The sequence below is a fragment of the Denticeps clupeoides genome, chromosome 9 (assembly GCF_900700375.1).
Source record: "Denticeps clupeoides chromosome 9, fDenClu1.1, whole genome shotgun sequence".
NCBI classification, from domain to species: Eukaryota; Metazoa; Chordata; class Actinopteri; order Clupeiformes; family Denticipitidae; genus Denticeps; species Denticeps clupeoides.
The window spans coordinates 5,319,266-5,338,901 of record NC_041715.1 but is presented as its reverse complement, the minus strand read 5'-3'; the positions used below and the strand labels follow the sequence as shown (position 1 = coordinate 5,338,901).

The window sequence follows — 19,636 nt, the reverse complement described above, 5'->3', positions numbered from 1 at the left end:
GTCATTAACGTCGCGCCGTTTCGTTACAATCAAACCGATTTTTTTTTCGTTTTTTCAATGTAATAATTCGTTTCGATGCATTTATTTCTTCTAGCGAGTCGCATTAAAAATCTGTGCAATTGATTTCCAAATTAGTTTCGTTTTCTAAAAATGTAGTTGTTCTTTTTTCTCACTGTTTTAAACTAAACGATTCTAATAGTTTCGTTTTATTGAAGATTTCTCACAGTCTATTAGTGAAAAGAAATTAAAAGTAATGTGCGGAGTAACTTGTCCAGAAAAAATTGTTCACGAATGTGTCGCAAAATGATAACGAAAATGATGAAATAATGCTTGCATAAAACCGACAGTACTAAATTCTATACATTACACGTGTGTTATATGTTATTGCATGTATTATTTGAGAAATAAACTACATACCCTTTTTAAAGTATAACTAATTTTAAAATATGGTTTCGATTTGGTATGTAATATTTTTTCAGAATCTGAATGCGATGTAAACTTTTAACGGGTGACCATCAACCAGGAAAAAAAACAACATGCAATTAATAGTTAAGGTTATTTACGGCAATAAAAATGCATAAATGGTTCGTGCGCTATAATAGAGAAGATCGGGCAGAAATTTGATTTAATTAAAAGTTTTATTTGTAAACATTAAATATTCCTTTCTCATTGAGTTGGATTTTTTTTTTCGGATTGCGCACCGAACGCGCTGCAATACTCAATAACACCATATAGGGAAAAAAGAACGAACGAACGAACGAACAGAAGAAGAAGAAGAAGAAGAATGCGGCAGAGGATGTACAGCACAAACCTATAATAGCAGAAAAGAAACGTAGATATGACACAAGTTCCCGCCTCCTGCGACCCCCGGACACGAAACAGAGACGACGTGCTGCGCGCCAGCCGCACCATGCTGCGCGCACTGGCGCTCCCGGCGACCAGATCGGATCTTATTCATATTATTATTATTATCATTATTATTATTATTATAACTCTTATTATTCTTTTTTTTTTTTTTGCTACTAAACAACATCAACACGAACGAACACGTACAAACGAGGAATGTCGGACAGTTTTACAAACACAATGGAAACTCTTTTTTTTTTTTTTCTCTCTCTTTTCTTAAAACTTATACACGTCATATACGTTTGATTTTTATCCCCCACATGTGCCATACAAGAAGAAGAAATAATTTTAAAAAAGGAATAAACAAAAAAAAAAAAAGAAAAAGTCGTCCCGTACTACGAATCTTATATAAAATCTATCAGACTACATAGTGTCCGGAATATAATATATAATATAGACATCACTTCAACAGCAAGTGCCTATAGAGACCTACACCATGCGCTGCCTTCCTCGTCCAGAGAAACAAAATCCGCGCCGCCACATAAATCTATCGTTATATGTTTTATATAAATGCGCTATTTTACACGGTTCGTTACAGTTTTTTCTCCATCTTCGACTCCTCGACGCCGTTCCTGGAGAGTATTTGGCGACGTGCGTTCTTCTTCTTTTTCTTTTTCTTTTTTAAAGCAGCCAGTCTGGAACGGGCCCTGTCTTTTTTTTTTTTTTTTTTTTTTAGAAGGGCAGCGTGTCGAGGAACAGCTTGTCGATGATCGCCGGCGGCGGCACCAGGTCCTCCAGCTTCAGGTAGAAGATGCGCTGCAGGCCCTGCGTGCACAGCGTGCGCAGCTCGGGCAGCTTCCCCAGCAGCTTGGACAGGTGGTTGGGCCTGTTCAGGCCGCTGTTGAACGTCACCTGCTCCTTCAGGCAGTTCACCAGCTTGTTCTGCAGCTCCTCCACCCTCTTGGGCTCCTTCAGGCCGTGCCTCTCTGGAAGCGAAGCGGAGCTGGGTTTTAATCGTCGTGATTACGAATTAATTTTTTTTGGGGGGGGGGGTTGGGCGTGTTCGCACCGACCTGTGATCATGGCGAGCGCCGCGATGCACGCGAACGCGGAGATGTCCACGCTCAGGCTCTGCAGGCTGGAGGAGAACTCCACGATGGAGTCGATCCACTCGCCGAAGCCCCGCACGCACTGCAGCCGGTGCAGCACCGCCCCGTTGCAGAAGATCAGCTTCCCCTCCACCGGGTTGGACCTGGGGCGGACGGCGGCGGTCATTAGCGGCGGGGAGGGCGGCGTGAATTAGCGGGGCTTCGGCGGGAACCCCCCTACCTGTAGGCCAGGCGCAGCACGAAGAGCTCCAGGAAGGCCGACTCGAACAGCAGGTCCTGGTCCGGCTTGGGCAGGTCGCAGAAGCCCGGGATCTTCTCGGCCCAGCCGCGGATGATCTCCATGGAGCCGGTGAGCAGGTCGTAGAACTGCTGGACCTGCTGGGTGTCGTCCCCGCTCATCTGGTAGTCCGGGTTGGCCTGGAACTGGCCATGAGAAGGGTGATGAGATAGATGAATATATCGATATATATATATATATCGATATATATTTATCGCCTCAGTGTACTCACTCTGGAATAGTCCAGGCCGGACATGGACGGGTTCGAGTCCACGTGGGCCCTGACCAGCGCGCTGATGAGGCTGACGGGCGGGGACGGGGGCGAGGGCTCCTGCGGACTCTTGGGTTTGGAGGGCAGGCGACCTCTCCTCCCCTTCAGACTCGCGGTCCGAACGACTGAAGGAGAAATAAATATAGATATAGAAATAAATACAGCTTTTTTATAGATATTTTTTATGTATCACGATTCTGCATCACCGCGTTATAATATTTGATGAAAATAATAATGATGATAATAATAATAATAATAACCTTCTTTGACCATCCCGACCACAAGGCACTTTTGGAAGCGGCAGTACTGGCACCGGTTTCTCCGCCGTTTGTCTACCGGACAGTTTTTGTTGGCTAAACACACGTATTTGGCGTTTTTCTGAACGGTGCGCTGTAAAAGTAAAAAAAAAAAAGATATTAATTAAAATGTAAATATATATATGTATTTTTTAAAAAAGTTTTCAGGACTCGGAAGGCGGGGATGAAGATGCTTCACGGTCACGAGCACAATCAACATGTGGTTGTTGTTGATGTAGTTTTTTTTATGAAAAATACATGAACAATTCGATATGTGTATATATAATTCGATATAATAAAAATCCACGTCGGTCACCTTGAAGAAGCCCTTGCAGCCCTCGCACGTCCGCACCCCGTAGTGCTGGCACGCCGCGTTGTCGCCGCACACCGCGCACAGCCCCTCGTTGGACGGGGAGCCGCGGGACGGCGGCGACGGCGCCTGGCTGTCCATCAGCGGGTGCGCGTGCGGGTGCGCGTGCGCGTGGGCGTGCGCGTGGCCGAGCTGGAGCGCGTGCGGGAAGGCGAGGCCGCCCTGCTTGCGCACGGCGCCGGGCACGGCGAAGCCCGGCGAGTCCAGCGGGCCGCGGTGCGCGCCGGGCCCCTCGTGGCTCATGGAGACGTGCAGCGGCCCGTCGAAGCGCATCTGGCAGCTGGACGCCGGGGTCCCGGGCGGCGACTGCTTGAAGGAGAAGAGCGACAGGCGCGACACCGGGTTCTTGCGCTGCTCGATCATGTGATAGTTCTGGTGGAAGCCGTGCAGCGGGCCCGGGTCCTCCCACATGTGGTTGGGCTGGACCTGGAAGTTCGGCGTGCTCGGCGACGACGGCTTGAAGTACATGGGGCCGGAGTGGGCCAGCATCTCTTCCGACTGCGGCGCCAGGTGGCCCTGCTGGTGGTAGCCGTGCATCTGCACGTCCTCCACCTTGATGGAGGACTGTTCCCCCGAGTGGGGCATTTGGTAAAGACACGGGGGCTTCACGTCGTAGCCGCTGCCGTAGTTGTCCATAAACGTGCTGAAGCTGGGCAGCGAGGTGGTGGCTGTGATCTCGGTGTTGGTCAGGTCCATACTGAACTTGACGAACTCGGGCGTGAGGAAGTCGCAGCTGTATTCTCCCGCCGCGTGGTAGCTGTAGCTCTGAGACGCGGGACTGGCTCCTTGAGGCGATGACCCATACTGAGCCTGGACGCACGGCATGGCTGGAGCAGGGACAGAAACCACAGTCAGGGACATTTTTTTTTTAACACTTCACGACGAAAGGCGGATGTACCTTCAGTGGCGTGGCCGCTTCTCCGTGGCGCTCGGAAAAGATGCAGTCAGAGGCGCTTCAAGGGCCAACACGTCTTCTTCTTCCTCTTCTACTTCTTCTTCACCCTCTTCTTCCCCTATTCAAATAAAAAAAAATTACTTCTCGAACCAGAAGTTAGGAGATGTCGAGCGCTCCAGATGCTGGAGAGATACAGGTCTCAACCGGTAAAGGTCTCGACTTATTTCTTTCTTTAATTCAAAGGAACCTTTATTCCAATTGTCCCGACTCGAAGGTGGAATTCGCACCCACTTTTTTCTCTGAAAGTGTGGGTGCACCCGCAGCTCTGCGCGCGCGTAAAACCGTGCGTAAAACGCCACTTTACGCCTCTTTTTTACGCGCGCCACCGGCGAACAGTGAAGCCATTTCCGATAATAAGTGTCACGACGCGACGAGGGAACTTCACCGGCAGAGTTCACGACACGTGCCGACAAATGAGTATCTGTGGTAAAAAAAAAAAAAAAAAAAAAAGAACTGGCCCACGGACGACTACAACAGTGACCCGCCAAAGAAGAATAAATAATTTTCAATTTAAGACGGAAACGTGTCTCCAGTCGTTCCCCCCCAAAAAAGTGTCACCCTGCTATGACATGCTGTCGCTTGTCAGGATACGAACATCTTAGATCAGAAGGTTTGCGGTTTTTTTTATTCTCACCCAAACCCGGCGAATGTCGCGCTCCCGAAAACTAAGTAATACGTTGTTTTTTTTAAGAGAGAGGCAGAGAGATTCCATACCTTACAGCATCACGCCCGTGGGTGTAGAGAATCCATGCACCCGGTGCGTCGGTTGGTCCTCTTCCGTACGAATGTTTTTTTTTTTTTTTTTTTTTTTTTTAATAAAGCTCCAGAGCGCGGGCGAGCGAGCGAGCGATCGTGCGTGCGTGCGTGCGTGCGAGCGCGCGGCAGGACGGCGAGTAGTCCTCTCTGCTCCTCTCCGCAATGTGCCTTTGTTTATGTGAGCCCCGCCACCCGCGGCCCACGTGTCCCGAGCCGCGACGTCATCGGCGTCGTCAGACGGGCACCAATCCGGCACACGCGCGCACACCTGTTTCTGCGCGCGTGCATGAGCCGGATTATTATTATTATTATTTCTGCAATCTGAGAACAAACGGAAGAGAAAGTTGTTTCTTATTTGTACGTTTCCGGTACATCTGCATATTTTAGGTAAAAACGCTGGATACTATAAACGTTGTATTCAGATGTATAACTGTTTATTAATAAACGACTGGTAGAGCGTTGGTTGAGGATTTTTAGATAATTGGTGATAATTACGCACTATTAGTCCACAACAGCCACCAATTACGGGGGGGGGGTAAATAAATGAATAACATTTAGCTTAACAAATCAGGGTTTTGGTTTTTTTACCCCCCATAAAAATTGGACCCCCACAAAAGCCCTCCTGCTGTGTGTGTGTGTGTGTGTGTGTGTGTCTTCGGCCATTTTCCCAGCTGCTCCAGTCATAAGCAGTTCTGGGAGGGGCGGGGCGGGGGCGGGGCGTGGCTCATTAACCGTAGGCCCGTTACGGAGGAAGTAACGGGAGACGCGTGACGCGTCCTGCCACAAATAGTAACACACACACATGCAGACGTGTCCAGCTTCTCCGTTTTATTTATTTTTTTATTCATGAGCACGACCAACTCTGGCGTTTTCGCATCTCCTCTAGAGGACAGTGTTGTTCACCACCCCATCGGGTTGACCTCACAAACACAAGCAAGCAAAGGCTGAGTGGTGTTGAGGAGCACACGCCATTCAAAACCAGCATGGGACGCCATGGGACGTCCCCTGCAACAGCAGCTTCAGTGTCGGGGGCAAATTTGTTCATCTCTATCATTCGTCTGTTCATCTAAAATTGATAGAGGATTTCTGAGTGGGCCCAATAACCATCAGATTTGGTTCCACAGATTTGGCCTAATTACTGTCAATAATCTCTGCTCTGATTGGCTTATGCAAAACCAATAAGAAGGGCTGTTGGATTTTGAAATCAGCTTGTTTCACCATTTTCTTTGAAGCATGGGCCCATAACTCTCTAACTGCGTATTTTAAAATGTGTACATGATTAAATAATTTTTTTTTCTTCTGTACAAGGTTAATTGTTCCATTCACGAAACCTCTTTTAATATAAGAAACATAATATAGGAATAGACAGACTATTTCAATTTCAAAATTATATGTACTTTAATCAGTAGAAAGAAACTGTGAAGTGTGGCCAACATTTGAAATAACTAGAAATTAGTAATTGGAGGATTTTTCTATTTTTATTTTGTATAAAACCCTTCAATCAGGTGATGTGGTGCTGGTGCTGGTGCATTTTCAGCTCCACCGTGTCCTTAAATCCGTCTGGAGGCCGCTCCCTCAGACAGGAGGCGCGGCCCCCACGCGAAAATCAATCGGCATTCGACTGGAGGAGTCAGACACCGTCCCACGACACTCTTCCAAATCGGTCTGCCAATGCCCTGCTGGATTTAACCTGGCAGGCTGGAAGCCAACAGACCTGCCTGGCGGCCACACATGCTGCCCCGGCGGGGGCTGGTTTTACCCACAAGGCCTTGTCAGCCCCCTCCCTTCCCATGCTCAGTTTGTACCAGGCACTTTATCGCTTTATGTTGGCTCCTTCATAACTCGCGGTGCCGCTGTGTAACAGTTCCGGAGAAGCATGATGCACACGCAGAATGAATGTTGCACATGCGAAGGGTTCTACCACAACAAAGTTCAAGCTTTTTCCCCACGTGGTTTGCTTGATGTTGATAACCGCTGTGTTTCTGCTTCCCGAGAGTCACAAAATTACATATTACATCTTCAGAACTGAGAATAAACAACGAATAAAGAGCCGCATGCAAAAAATTTCTTACCATTTACAAAGCTATATATACCCCGATGAAGGTGCAGTGGCACATGGCAGTGGGTGGGCTCCTATATTAGGAGGCAAGTGAACGTTTTGTTGATGCCTTGGAAGCAGAGGAGATGGGCAAGTGTGAGGATGTGAACAACTTCGGCAAAGGTCATGTTATGAAGGCTAGACAGCTGGGTTCCCGGCCTGCAGTGATGTGGACTCACCGATATGGTCTGAGAGCACAGACTGGCCTGGATTGTCAGAATTTTTTTTTTTTTTTTTGCATGAAGAATACGGTCAGAGAGTGTGAAGCTGGTGGTGTTGTGTATCCGTTTAGTGCTTCGGTGTAAGAAAGTTTAGCAATTTTCCGTAGTTCGTATTTTATGTGAGAATATGAAAGCTCATTGGACACTGAATGCCTTTAACGGCCATTCGTGCAAATTTGATGATGTCACATTTTTCCTCTTGTTGTGGGGCATTAAACGTCCCATTTCAAAGAGTAAAACGCAGTGTTTTTGCGTACCTCACACTTTAATTAAACACAAGGGCTTTTCGTGCCTTCCTCATCGTCCCCTCAACCACTAAATCATCCATATTTCCTCGGGCAACACGTTACATCTTCTCGCTAATTTAAGGTTCTTTCTGTACAAGACTAAACGTCTGCGTAATACAGTTTTAATGCCTGCTCTTCAGAGCCCGGGAGTACTTCATCATTTTAACACACCTTTGTGTAACGCACATTTAACAAGTCCAAGCCCTGTGGAGCAGCCCGTCCTGCAGCGGGACAGCGGGAGCTCTTCACCCGGCCAGGAGGAGATGGCAAAATGGCGGCGCAGGACTCAGCTCGCTCGGGCCTGTATATCAGGCCGCCATGAATATTCATGAATCGCGGTGTCATGACATGCTCTGTAATTGGCAGCAACATTAGTAATGACTCCGCCAGCGTCGCCCAGGTCCTTGCATATTCATGTCACGGGGCAATATATCCTAGTTGTGCCTCTTTTCTCATGAAAATGTATTCGGAAGCTGCAGGTGGCCTCGGTGCCACAATCAATTGTTAAATTGTGCCCTGGTGAAAATGAGGCAAACCAGTAGTTTCCCTGTCAATCTCCATGAGGGCAAACATATTTATTGGGGCGGCAGATGGAAGCGTTAGAGTCCATAAGCGAAGTCATCTATGTGTTAAGCATTTTGCACGGAATGCTTTAGAAGGCATTCTGGTGGGAAATCCATTGGCTAACAGGAATGTTTTTTGATTTCTGAAGTATAAAAAACCATCAAAAAAAGATATTTTGCTTCTACTGACACTCATACTATTTATTGCTATTATATATACATACACACACACCCACACACACACATATATTATGTATGTGTTTGGTTTATTCACATTTTCATGCTTTGGTGAAAAGTGCTACACCAACTTGTAATTCAGCACCAGGCCTTTTTTTTAGACATTGAGGCAACTTCCCTTGGAGGCGGAGCTTCATCGAGGTTGGAAAAAAAAAAGGGTCTGATTATACTTACAAAGACTTGGCAGAAGTTTTTCACACCGGATGCCCTTCCTGGCGCAACCGTCGCCATTTACCCAGGCGTTTACGCATTCACGTGCGTCCACATTACTGTTGACGCAACATAAAAATTAAAAACCATAAAATACCTTGCATTACATCTTAGTGGTGTGCACCTCTGTCAGGCTGTGTTTCACTTCATTAATTAACTTCCCTCATTTGTTGAGGCGGCAAATGCAAATTCAGACAAATGAAGGCCGTATCGTACATTATCCAAGCGGGAGCGCGGCCCCACAGTTTGTTTTGTACCAGCTTATTAGCACCAGTTATCGGCGTCCGCAACCAACGTGCTAATTTACATCTTCTCACTTTACACTGCGCTTCCTTGTTCCTGTGCTTAAGCTCCTGTTTACTGGACATGCTATGATGTGGCATAACTTTGAATTGTCCTATGGCACAACAGCACAGCGCTCTCGTAAATCCGCAGCATCCAGTATTGCGTCAGTCCTTGTGGAAGAGCTGTGATCGTCCAGAAAATACACTTATATCTTTTAACAACGTATACATATGGATGCAACGGAGCATTTGTGAGATCACTGTGTCATTCATTAATCAGCAATAGTTGTAAACAATATGATAATGCTGAAATAACGTTCAGTATGTCTGTTTGAATCAAGTAAAAGCCGTAAGTCTCCGCAACTGTATTGCACACCAGCCAGCGGACCGTTCTTTCCTGAATGCCGCTTTGTGACCCAAAAAGCAATTTTACTTGGCAAAAAACACAATAAAATTGTTCCTGAAAAATAACATTACTTTTGTAATGCATGATGCATGACATTCTGAAATCATTTGTTTAAATGTAAATATTCATGCTTGAACGGCAGACTGTGCACCTGTCTCTTGCATGACTGCAGCATTTTTTGAATACATGTGCATATTCATGATTAATCTGGCCGGACAGTCGTTTGGAATGGGGGGAAGTAAATAAATTAGCATGTGATTGATTGTTGTCGCATTTCTTTGTGCTGTCAGACATTTATTTTCTGCCAAAAATGCATGATTTGTGCTTTCTTAAATCCATCATAAAGAATATGAAGACATGTGCATAATAATGAAATGCATATATTAATGTGCACTGTCCCCTGGAGTCATATGACAATGAAATGGATGACTGGTCTGTTTGCTTGGATGGTCTAGGCCCGGGTCCAAGCCGTGGAACAGGTGAACGCCGGCCTTCCGGGATGAGCTCCCATGCGTTTGTAGGCCCACGCCGCTTTGTTAACCCCGGGATTCAGTTCCTACATATTATTAATGCAGTAACTACACACCCCTAATGGGTCCAAGGGGCATTAAGGGATTTGAACAGATTAACACTCATTCTATTCACAAAACCGTGAGGAAACTGTGATGCTTTCAGAAAACACCATGAAATTACACCTCATCTCATTGCCTCATCTCTGTTTCGTAAAGACGCTGACAATAAAACGAATAAATGCACACTAGCTCTAAAGTAAAGCTCTAAAGCAATCCTCCGTATAAAGCTTCAAAATCATAAACACAACGTCCTGCAAGCGTTTGCGCAACGTGCACGTCCTCACCACGTCCCCACTTTGCTGGTAGCTAAGCAGCCGCTCTTTATTCACTTCCCCGCTGTTAATTTTTTTTTTTTTCTTTCGGGGAGGATTTCGAGCGGCGCACTTTTGTGTGCCCCCATCCCCTCCCTCCCTCCACGGCTTTCAGATGGATATTCTCCATGCAGATGTTGCGTAACCTGATACCCATTGTGCGGGAGCGGCTTCCAAGCCGCCACTCTGGGGCTCAGCACTGTAAGTCGCTTCAGAGGGGATCTCAGGAGGGAGGGGCTCTGGAAGTGTTAGACTTGGAGGATTTTTCTCCCCCCTTCCTTTCCTCCTCCAAAAAAAAAAAAAAAAAAAACCAACAGAGTGGGCAGGAAGCCCCCATCGCAGTGTTTGAAACATGACTCCCTTGTTTTGCTCCCTGATGAGGGCTCCTCGCGTCAGTCCCTTTACGACCCAAATCAATTATCTATGCTTTCGGTTAGAGGTTTCTTTCTTTTAATCAGTTTTTTTTTTGGTCATTTATCCATTTTCACTGTCTAATGGTGGAAAAAGAGTGGCCTGGAAGCCCCCTCATCCTCCTTCCCTAATCCACATTTATTTCCCTTTCTTCTTTTCAAATTTGGGATTTGCAGCTTCAATCCATCAGGGACGGTAGAGAAGCTTCTAATGGTGAAGAACAAATCGGAAGTTGAGGAGCATTTGGAGCATTAAGAGTTTTTTTTTTTCACTGTGCAAACAACAAAAATGATGTACTGTACGCATATGGCCATGTGAAAATATGAAGGCAAAAGAAAAAACACTTTAGACCAAGGAGGGCGAGTATGAAATACAGTTTGAAAAGAAAGTTTAGTTTTTTTAAAAGAAGCTTTTGAGGCTCCCATTATCCAACCTATGAATATGAATGGCCTCCCCATACCAAGGCGGTATCAGTGCCCTCTCACAATATTTTTCCTCCTCTTGAGTGCATTACAGGAGGTGAAGATGCATATGAAAATGATATGTAATATATCCTTCTCAAACATTTCACAAAATAAGTAGCCAAATATCAGCCGGCTGTTGATCTGTTGCCTGGCTTCCCTTCTGTCAGATCTCAAAAAACTGCCCGGGCAAAGAGGGACGATTTCTCATCTGGGACCAGCAGCCGGAGCGCCGAGCTCATTCGTGGTGGAGTCCGATATCTACAGAAAGCCATCACGGAATTAGATTACGAACAGGTAAATGCTTCATTTTTTACTCGGCGGCTGACACTTATCTGGAGAATTCCTGGTCCGTCTGGTCATATTGTTTTATTTACCCTACCGCGTTCATTTTTCATCCCAGAGAGCTCTTGACACGTTCACGTAGGAAGGGCGCCGGTGATTTCTCCCTTTCTTCTCCTCATTCTTCCGTAAAGTTATTTCAAAGAAGTCACAATGCACATGGGCAGGAGGGAAAAGCCCCCGTCACCATTATCAAGATGGAAATTAATACGGGAAATTATATCAAAGTAATGGGAGGACTGCAGCGTGCGGCTCTTCTTTTGTCTGAGCATTGTTAAAGAGTCACCCGGGTTCAAACCGAAATGTCATCATTTTCTGTTACATTTCACAGGACCTGAGAAATCTCATTATTTTAGGCCCTGTGTTTTTTTTTCTTTCCAGGGCTTATTTTCCTATCTGTTTGAACATAGAGTGGTCTTAAAGGTGAACTGTGAAAGGGTCCAATTAGTGGGATTGCAGAAAAAAATGCAGCTGCACACTCAGCAGATATGCAAGCAGAGCAGACACCAACCTAGTGGCCAGGCACAAATAAAGGAGAAATTAAGTTGGTGCTAACAAAAATATTGTTGATTGATTTTAGCAATTAAACAGAATGGCCTGTTTTGTACATGTGGATAAAATGCACCATAGTGTGGTTTTCATGTAAAAGTATCTATTCTAAACTCACTTGAGTAAATTCACCACGCGAAAGTCCCATTCACGCTATACTCATATATACATCTGATTGCTGTGAATCAACTTGATTGGGGCAGTGGTGGTCTTGAGGGTAAGGTAGCAGACTCAATGTTTGACACTTGCCTTATAAGAATAGTAACAGGCATCTACATAATTAATGTCTTGTTTTATCTTGTAATGTCAAGTAATTAATGCAGTAATTACATAGAATAACTTGGCATGGGTTTCCTGGTGATGGGTCCTAAAGGTGTTGTGGGGTTAAATATGTCTGTTTGTTTATCAGGTTGCAGGCCTTAATGCTCAATGCCACTGCTTTCTCAGATTGGATTTTTGTTACTTCTTTCATGTGGCCAGTATCAGATTCCATGGTGAGCAGTTCACCATACTGACCTGGCCCTGGCTAACTTCTCTGCTCCTCCATGTTCAGCGTGACTTCCGCCTGTGCATAAATGAGACAAACATTGGTCAAGGGGGACGTAAAAGTTCATTTTCAACTACAGCCTCACATACCAATCCGGCAGCAAAAATCGCAAAGCTGATGACCTCTCCCGGGACTCAGCCTCCCTGCCTCAGCGCCCATCCTGGCGTCCAGCCATATCATTGGTCCCTCGAATCCCAATGACCCCGGACCACCCAACACCCTCCTATAGGTACCTCCCACCTGTCATCAGGCGGACCTCCACTGGGGTCACTCCTCCGCCCTGTCAGGCCACCCGGGGGCATCACAGGAAACTCACCTTTATTCGCAGAGCATTCTGGTGGCCATTCCTCACCGTTGAATGTCCAAGAATATTTGGAGGCCTGTGCAGTGTGGGCTAGATCAAAGAACACCACAACTCCTAAGTCTGGCCCACTTCACCACCTGCCACTTCCTCGATGTTCTTGAACCCACATTGCAGTGTATTTTGTTTACGGGACTACCAGAGGTAGAAGGTCAAGACACCATCTTGACCACTGTGGATCGCTTCACAAAGGCAATACACCTCGTTGCCCTCTCTGGTCTCCTGTCTGGCTCACCCACCGTCAACCTCCTTCTGACGTTGTTCGTTTGCCCGGGTTCCCCCAGGACATTGCGTCAGACCGTGACCCCCAATTTACCTCAGCAGTCTGGAAGGCCTTTTGCCAAAGCCATGACACCGGTGATCTGCACCTCCAGACTGAATCGAGGAAGGTATCACCTCGCTTCATTGGCCCGTACCGCGTCCACTCCCGTATCAATCCTGTCACCTACAGCCTTCATCTCCTTCCTTCTCTTCGGATCCGCCCTGTCTTCCATCGTTCTCAGCTCAAGCCATACATCGCCTTCCCTCTGCATCCACCTTCACCTCCTCCCACCCCCTCGCCTTATAGATGGTGGACGAGGCCTTTACAGTTGACCACATTGTCGATGCTCGTCGTCGGGGACTGGGGACGCAATACTCAGTCCACTGAACGTGTTATGGACCGGAGGAGAGGACCTGTATCCTGGGCTTTTATCCTCGACCCGTCCCTTACTGAGGACTTCAGGCGGCCCTTTACGCCTGAGACAGACAGAGACATTTAAAAAACTGCAGAACTGATAACTGAGTTGTAAAAAAGTTAGTGTCAGAACTTGGGACGCAGGAAAAAAAAAAGGTGAGGGTAGGACGTGTGGTCCGTCACTCCTCCTCACCCCCGATGCCTCAGGCTGGTGTGAACCGAGGGGCTTGATTTGATTTGTGCTGCCGTGTATCATGGGCTTTAATTGCACATGACATTTACGATCCTCTCTGGTATTTAAAGCGGTGTACAGGTGTGGCTCATTACTGGGGCTGCTGGGAGAGAGGCGCAGCGCCCTGCCTTGCACCCGGCGCCCAGACGCATCAGTCTGCCGCGCCCCGCGCTTTCTGACAGTCGCGTCGCCTGCAACGGAGACCCTCACACAGTGCAATAACCAAGCACGGTTCCTAGCTGTTCTAATGCGGACGCATTCCAGCTGCACTTTCCCTTTAAATCGAGGCCGGAAGCATAAAGAAACATTCACATGAGAACCGTCCACGTAAGAACTCACAGAGAGTGTCACAAGCATGTCGGCATGGCGAGGCAGGTGAACAGAAGCGATGACAAGGAGGTGACGAGGAAGGAAGGACGCAATCGTCACGAAACCGGGGTTTAATGGTGAAGCACAGGACAGGGGAGACATCCAATGACGCTGGTGAACATGGAACATAACTTCAAATACCCGACGGCGAACAGAAATAAACAGGGCAGATTTATCCATTTTTACACAGGTGAAAACGATTAGGGAACATTACACAGGACAACAGTGAAACTCCGGTCCGGACCCCCTTTCGGACCGGAGCATGACAGAGAGGAACTACCCACCTCTAGTGGTGACTTAAGAAACTTCCATACTTGTTTGTGTTTGCTTTTTGTTATGTTATGTGTGTACATCTCGACAGCTCACCAAACAATTACACCCGCCTATGAACCAAAAGACCCAGGTTCAAATCCCGCTTACTACCATTGTGTCCCCGAGCAAGAAACTTATCCCTGAGTGTCTCCAGGGGGGGACTGTCCCTGTCACTACTGATTGTAAGGCGCTCTGGATAAGGGCGTCTGGTAAATGCCGTGAACATAAATGTAAGTATCCGACAGTGCAATCAATAGCATTCTACTGTCACTACATTAGCCTGCTGTAGCATCAGTAGCTTTTCGTTCAAGCACAGCAATAACTGTATTCATTTGTCGAGGCAGAAAGAACACTGACACATTAATATTCATATTAATATTATTTCTGGAACCGTAATGTGCAGAAACAAAAACTTAGACCGAAAGTTTCCCCTAAACCTTTTCAGGGGAGCCGAGCTCCTATTAGCTCCCCCATGAGGAGCACTATGCATAGACCCCAGCCACAGTCTAGGTCAAATTTGTCTATGCTAGTCCTGCCCTGCTCCCAGTGTACCAGGATGGTCCCCGTTACCCTCTACCTCTGGTTGGGATTAATTTTTTTTTATTTAAACATAACAACAACATATTTTAACACCTTTACATTGAAGACAAATAAAATCTGGGTCCGTCCAGGCTTGTTGTTTAAGTGATGATTCGACACCATTTAATTTTTTTTAATAGGTCTTACTTTCTTTTAGTAGGTCTGTAGGAATTAGATAAGTTACACGGAGATCTGCAGAAAATAAGTGGAGGGAACCAGACCCCTTTGCTGCAGGTTTTTTTTATGCAGCGATATGACACGTCACGTTGCTCTCGCCATCACGCTCTCGCCGGGGGTGACAGCCCAACAGCCGAACTGTGTTACAGACCCGCAAGCCACATCAATTGATCTGGGATCCTCGCATGGAACGCGGCACAGCTTCAGGAAATATATATATAAAAAAAAAAAGATATGCTGAAACTACAACCATGCCCAGGGGAGAGCAGATTTTTAGTTTAATTAGTATTATTATTATTTATATAATTTTATTTATGGTCTATTGACTTTGTTATGTGTACATTGTCATACATGATTACTTTTGTATAATGTAGAAAATGTAATATTTAAAAAGTTTTAGATGACTGTCATAGAATGGCTCGTGATTCATGTGATAGGGCAAGGGCTACGACAGTGTTCAGATCTGATGGCCCTTCTGAACTGTGAATTGTGATTGCGGCAGCTCTGTCATTCCTGGCCGGGGACGGAGGTGCCCCGGTCTGGTTCAGGGTTCTGCAGAATCTCACCCTCCTGAGTAAACTTTGACTTCTTGTGCATGGAACAGGTCAAACTGCAGTACAATAGAAATGTAAATTTTCTTATGTACCTGATTTGGAGCCAATTCATCTTTTGTGTCCAGCTTTCCTGTGACTGGAGTTCATTAACAGAAGGTTATTGTCGTGTTAAAAATGTTGTGCCAAGCAAAATATAATCATTTAAACACTAAATAAAAAAAAAGGTTTTACTATGTGAAATTTTATATATATATATATATATATAGTCCTTGGCTTTATCTATCTCCTCCTGCATCAATTTAATGCTAAGCAGCCTTAAACCAATGAAACCCAACATTATTTTGAACAGAGACTCGCCATGAGGCAAAATCGCTGCGACCGGCCCTGGCATCTCCCTTTCTCGGGGCTATGTGTGCTCTGTGTTCGCATCAGAGAAAACAAAGCATATGTTCATTGTTAGCTCGGGTGTACATAGCATGTCCTGTTTGCTCAAAGTCTTTGTTTTATATAAAACCACCAAATGCATTATGCATACACAATGTTATCATTTTTATAGCGATTTTTCTCACCCTCTCTTGAGTGGAGCATTTTTCCTTCCAATTATTCAATTGGGAGCAATCATTGCGGTGACATTTAAGAAGCCGACTTCTTCGTTTGAGAGCGGGCTTTGACTGCCGGGGTTCATTCCTCCTAGGACGTTTTCCAGCCATCACATTTATAAGCCTTCAATATCAGCAGTAGGCTTACTCTCACCCAGGGTCTCAGCAAGAGAGGGTACAATCGTCCAAATGCAGTGTGGAGTAAAGCGAGAAATATACGTTCTCATGTATTATTATGAGCACAGCGCAGTAAACTGCAACTGACATCGTTTTTTTTCTCATGTTTATTCATCTTAAATGTGTTGTTTATTCTTTTTTTTTTTTTTTGTCTAGTGGGCCTTGCTTTTGCCAGAGGAGTAATCCGGTGCGTCTTGGATAATGACCACGTCCCCGGCCGTACCTGCGACAATTTAATTGGACGAGTCAGCCCAGCCAAGCATCCCCGCCTCATGACTGGGAGACATGAAATTCATTGTCATTATTGTCCCTGTCATTTTGCAGCATTTTGTCCCTCCTCTCACTCCACTGAGTTTCGTACCTCCAGGAGGCTCGGATTATAGCGGAGGTAGGGGTGGTGGGGGGGGACGCATCGCGGAACTGCCCATCTACCTCCGGGGGGATTTTTGGAAATTAATTTCGCTCCTGCTCACTGAGAGTGCGCGGGGGCCGTCGTGGATAATTGCAGATTACTGTTGTCGCTTTGACTTCCTTTTTATATTTATGCATGTTATATTTGTTAATTGCTCCGGCAATTAATTTGGCCGTCTGTAGACGTGCGTTGTACTGCTGTATTGGTGGAGTTCTGTGGAGACAGGGTTCCTCCAGGGGTCAGCCTCAGCAGGGTCCCTTCCCTGTGAATATGTGATATTTTGCATTCAGCATTCAGTCCCCTTTTTTTTATTATTATTCGTCCCACTCTTATGAGTAATTAATTTTTAAATCTGGCCTTTGTAAGTCCTTTGCTTTTTTAGCCATCTTTCCTTTTTTTTTTTTTTTTTTCTAGTGTTATTGTTCTTTTCTTGAGAGCACCGCTTCAAGCATGCTGTAGCATTAACCAGAGCCTGCCAGTTACTTAGCCTCTAGTCATTTAAACGGAGAAAAAAAAAAAATAATAATAGAAAAAAATAAATCAGAAGGCCAGCCCTTCCCACCGAGCAGCAGCATTCTCAGCCAGCACTGTGGGCTCCGGCCTCCCTGGCAATAACAAATAGAAAGACAGTCGCCCGAGACACCGACATTAAAAGTGATTAATCATCCGGATTCCTCCTTTTCTTCAACCAGGGATAATCCTGCAGCGAATCCTTAAAGATGTACATAAGCATCCGTTTGTAATGAAAGGCGGCATTGTTCATTTGTCACCTTTTAACAGCCTCCTTTCATTTAAATTACAAAACCCGTGACCTTGTGACTCTGATTATAGATCCCTCGTATTTTTAAGCCCAGAAATGGATTAATCCATAAATCTTGATGTGAGAATTTCCCTCTGTTCATTATAAAGGCAAGTATCTGGAGTTGCGTCTCTTTGTCGCAGATTATTTCTTTAAACGGAGGGCGGCCTGAGGAACGCGGGCAGCCGTGACGGCGCGAAATAATTGTTTCCAGTGGGTTTCCACTGATAGCTCTCTCTTCGGGGCTTCTTTTTTTTTTCTTGATAGAGAACAGCCTCCGAATTAATTTCACCTACTTCGTCACCCGGGCCAACAGGGCTGCCGTGGTTCCACCTCCTTCTACCCGGCGAAGCGGCATAGCGGGCGCCGCTAATTAATGGCAGCTCCAATAAAGAGCGTTGCGAGTGATAGATGCTTTTTTCACAGTGCGGCGCAGTGCAGTAATAGAGATGGGCCGTGGCGTAACTCCAGCCCCCCCCCCTCCTCCTCACTGCCATATTTGAAAGGAGGGACATTTCGACCAGGCCCCGCCCAGGACAGAGCCCCCTGGCCCTCACAAAGCCGAGGACGGGGGCTAAAGGGCCGCTGCGGCTTTAAGTGTGCAGCCGGAGCAGCCATGCCGCTGATGCAAAGTGACAGGGACAGATGTGACATATCCGTTCCGACACACTTCCATACCACCAGTCACTAGCTGGGGGTGACTCACATCATGTCCCCTGGTACTGTCCCCTCGCTGCGGGACAATGTGACGACGCACGAATGAATCTCGCCATCGCCCTCACTGCTGCCAGGTATGGGGCTGCCATGGCCAATTACAGTGAAGTGGTGCACCTAGTGGAGAGGGCAGATCCAGTGGGCAGGGGGACGCGGGTACGTGGAACGCGCTGCGGGGACGCGGTGGCAGGTAATGGAACAAAAGAAAGCCCCCGGCCTGGGAGTCACCATGATCGGATGGGAGCCCGAAATCGGGGGTTCTGGCTCTAATCACACAGCGACTCCCCAGCCCATTCCGCCGCTGAATATTTTATAAGCATTTTATGGTGTGTTGGGGGTCCTTCACATGTAATGTGGAATTAGCGTTACATCAAATGGCCATAGTTACCGTTTAAATGTCACGCACTGGGACTGGATTTTTGAGATAGAGGGGGGTGGGGGGAGAGGAATAGAGGGGGGGGGGGGGTGTCAAGATTGAGAAAGAGACAAGCCTCTGTTTTTATGAATATCCAAGATTTTATGAGCTCAGACCATGACTTCCCCCGATGGTGAGAGTCTCGGATCTTTCTCCTGTTTACCTTCTTCACCACTAAACAGCTCTCCATAAAAACCAGTTAGAAACAAATTGGTCTTAAAGGCCCCCCGGACATAATTTTTTTTTTTTGTTGCTTGTATATCAGTCTTAGTGTCCCCTAATACTGTATCTTAAGTCTCTTATTGAAATTAAGCCTTGGTGCAGATTTGCAGATTTATTCCAGTACCAAAATTGCCTTTTCCCCAGGACTCGTCATTTTGTGTCTCTAGCTTTAAATGCTAATGAGGAGGAGAGAGGCGTGACCAGGAGGAGAGTGGCCTACACAAAATGACATCATGATCACCATTCACCAATCACAATGTCTGGCCCAGACAGGAAGTCGTGTAGGTGTTTTTTCCGGAAAAAAATAAAATCAACCCATAAAGTTCTTTAGAGTCTCGAGAGACGGAACTAAAACAATACATTTGTGCTTAATTTGACATCCAATCACAGAGCAACTGAAATGCTTTGCACGTTTGGAAGCCATGCTGGTTGGTGGAGATAATGTTTTAGGGGAGGGGTGGTCTCTTTCCCCTTATGACGTCATAATTCAAATTCAAGAGCCGACCGTCTGAGCTGTTGCTCTCTGTATGGTGAAGCAGAATGACCAAAGCACTATTTACACCTATCACAATTTCTAGCCACTGCAGGCCCATATACAGGCTAGGGGACCTGGTATTAATGTTAAATAACCTCACAAAGTTAAATTCTCATGATTGGGG

General features: G+C 46.2%; 1 protein-coding gene across 1 annotated transcript; it reads right to left on the bottom strand.

Moving 5' to 3' along the window:
- Nucleotides 1–1,536: 1,536 nt before the first annotated feature.
- nr4a2a (nuclear receptor subfamily 4, group A, member 2a) lies at nucleotides 1,537–4,954 on the bottom strand. The gene is made up of 8 exons (XM_028991076.1): nucleotides 4,839–4,954; nucleotides 4,068–4,182; nucleotides 3,116–3,996; nucleotides 2,764–2,893; nucleotides 2,465–2,628; nucleotides 2,176–2,378; nucleotides 1,920–2,098; nucleotides 1,537–1,832 (listed from the first exon to the last, which is right to left on the bottom strand). The coding sequence occupies exons 3-8, from the start codon at nucleotides 3,992–3,994 to the stop codon at nucleotides 1,579–1,581; spliced, it is 1,809 nt and encodes a 602-aa protein (XP_028846909.1). The 5' UTR covers nucleotides 3,995–3,996; nucleotides 4,068–4,182; nucleotides 4,839–4,954; the 3' UTR covers nucleotides 1,537–1,578.
- Between the last annotated feature and the right edge of the window lie 14,682 nt (nucleotides 4,955–19,636).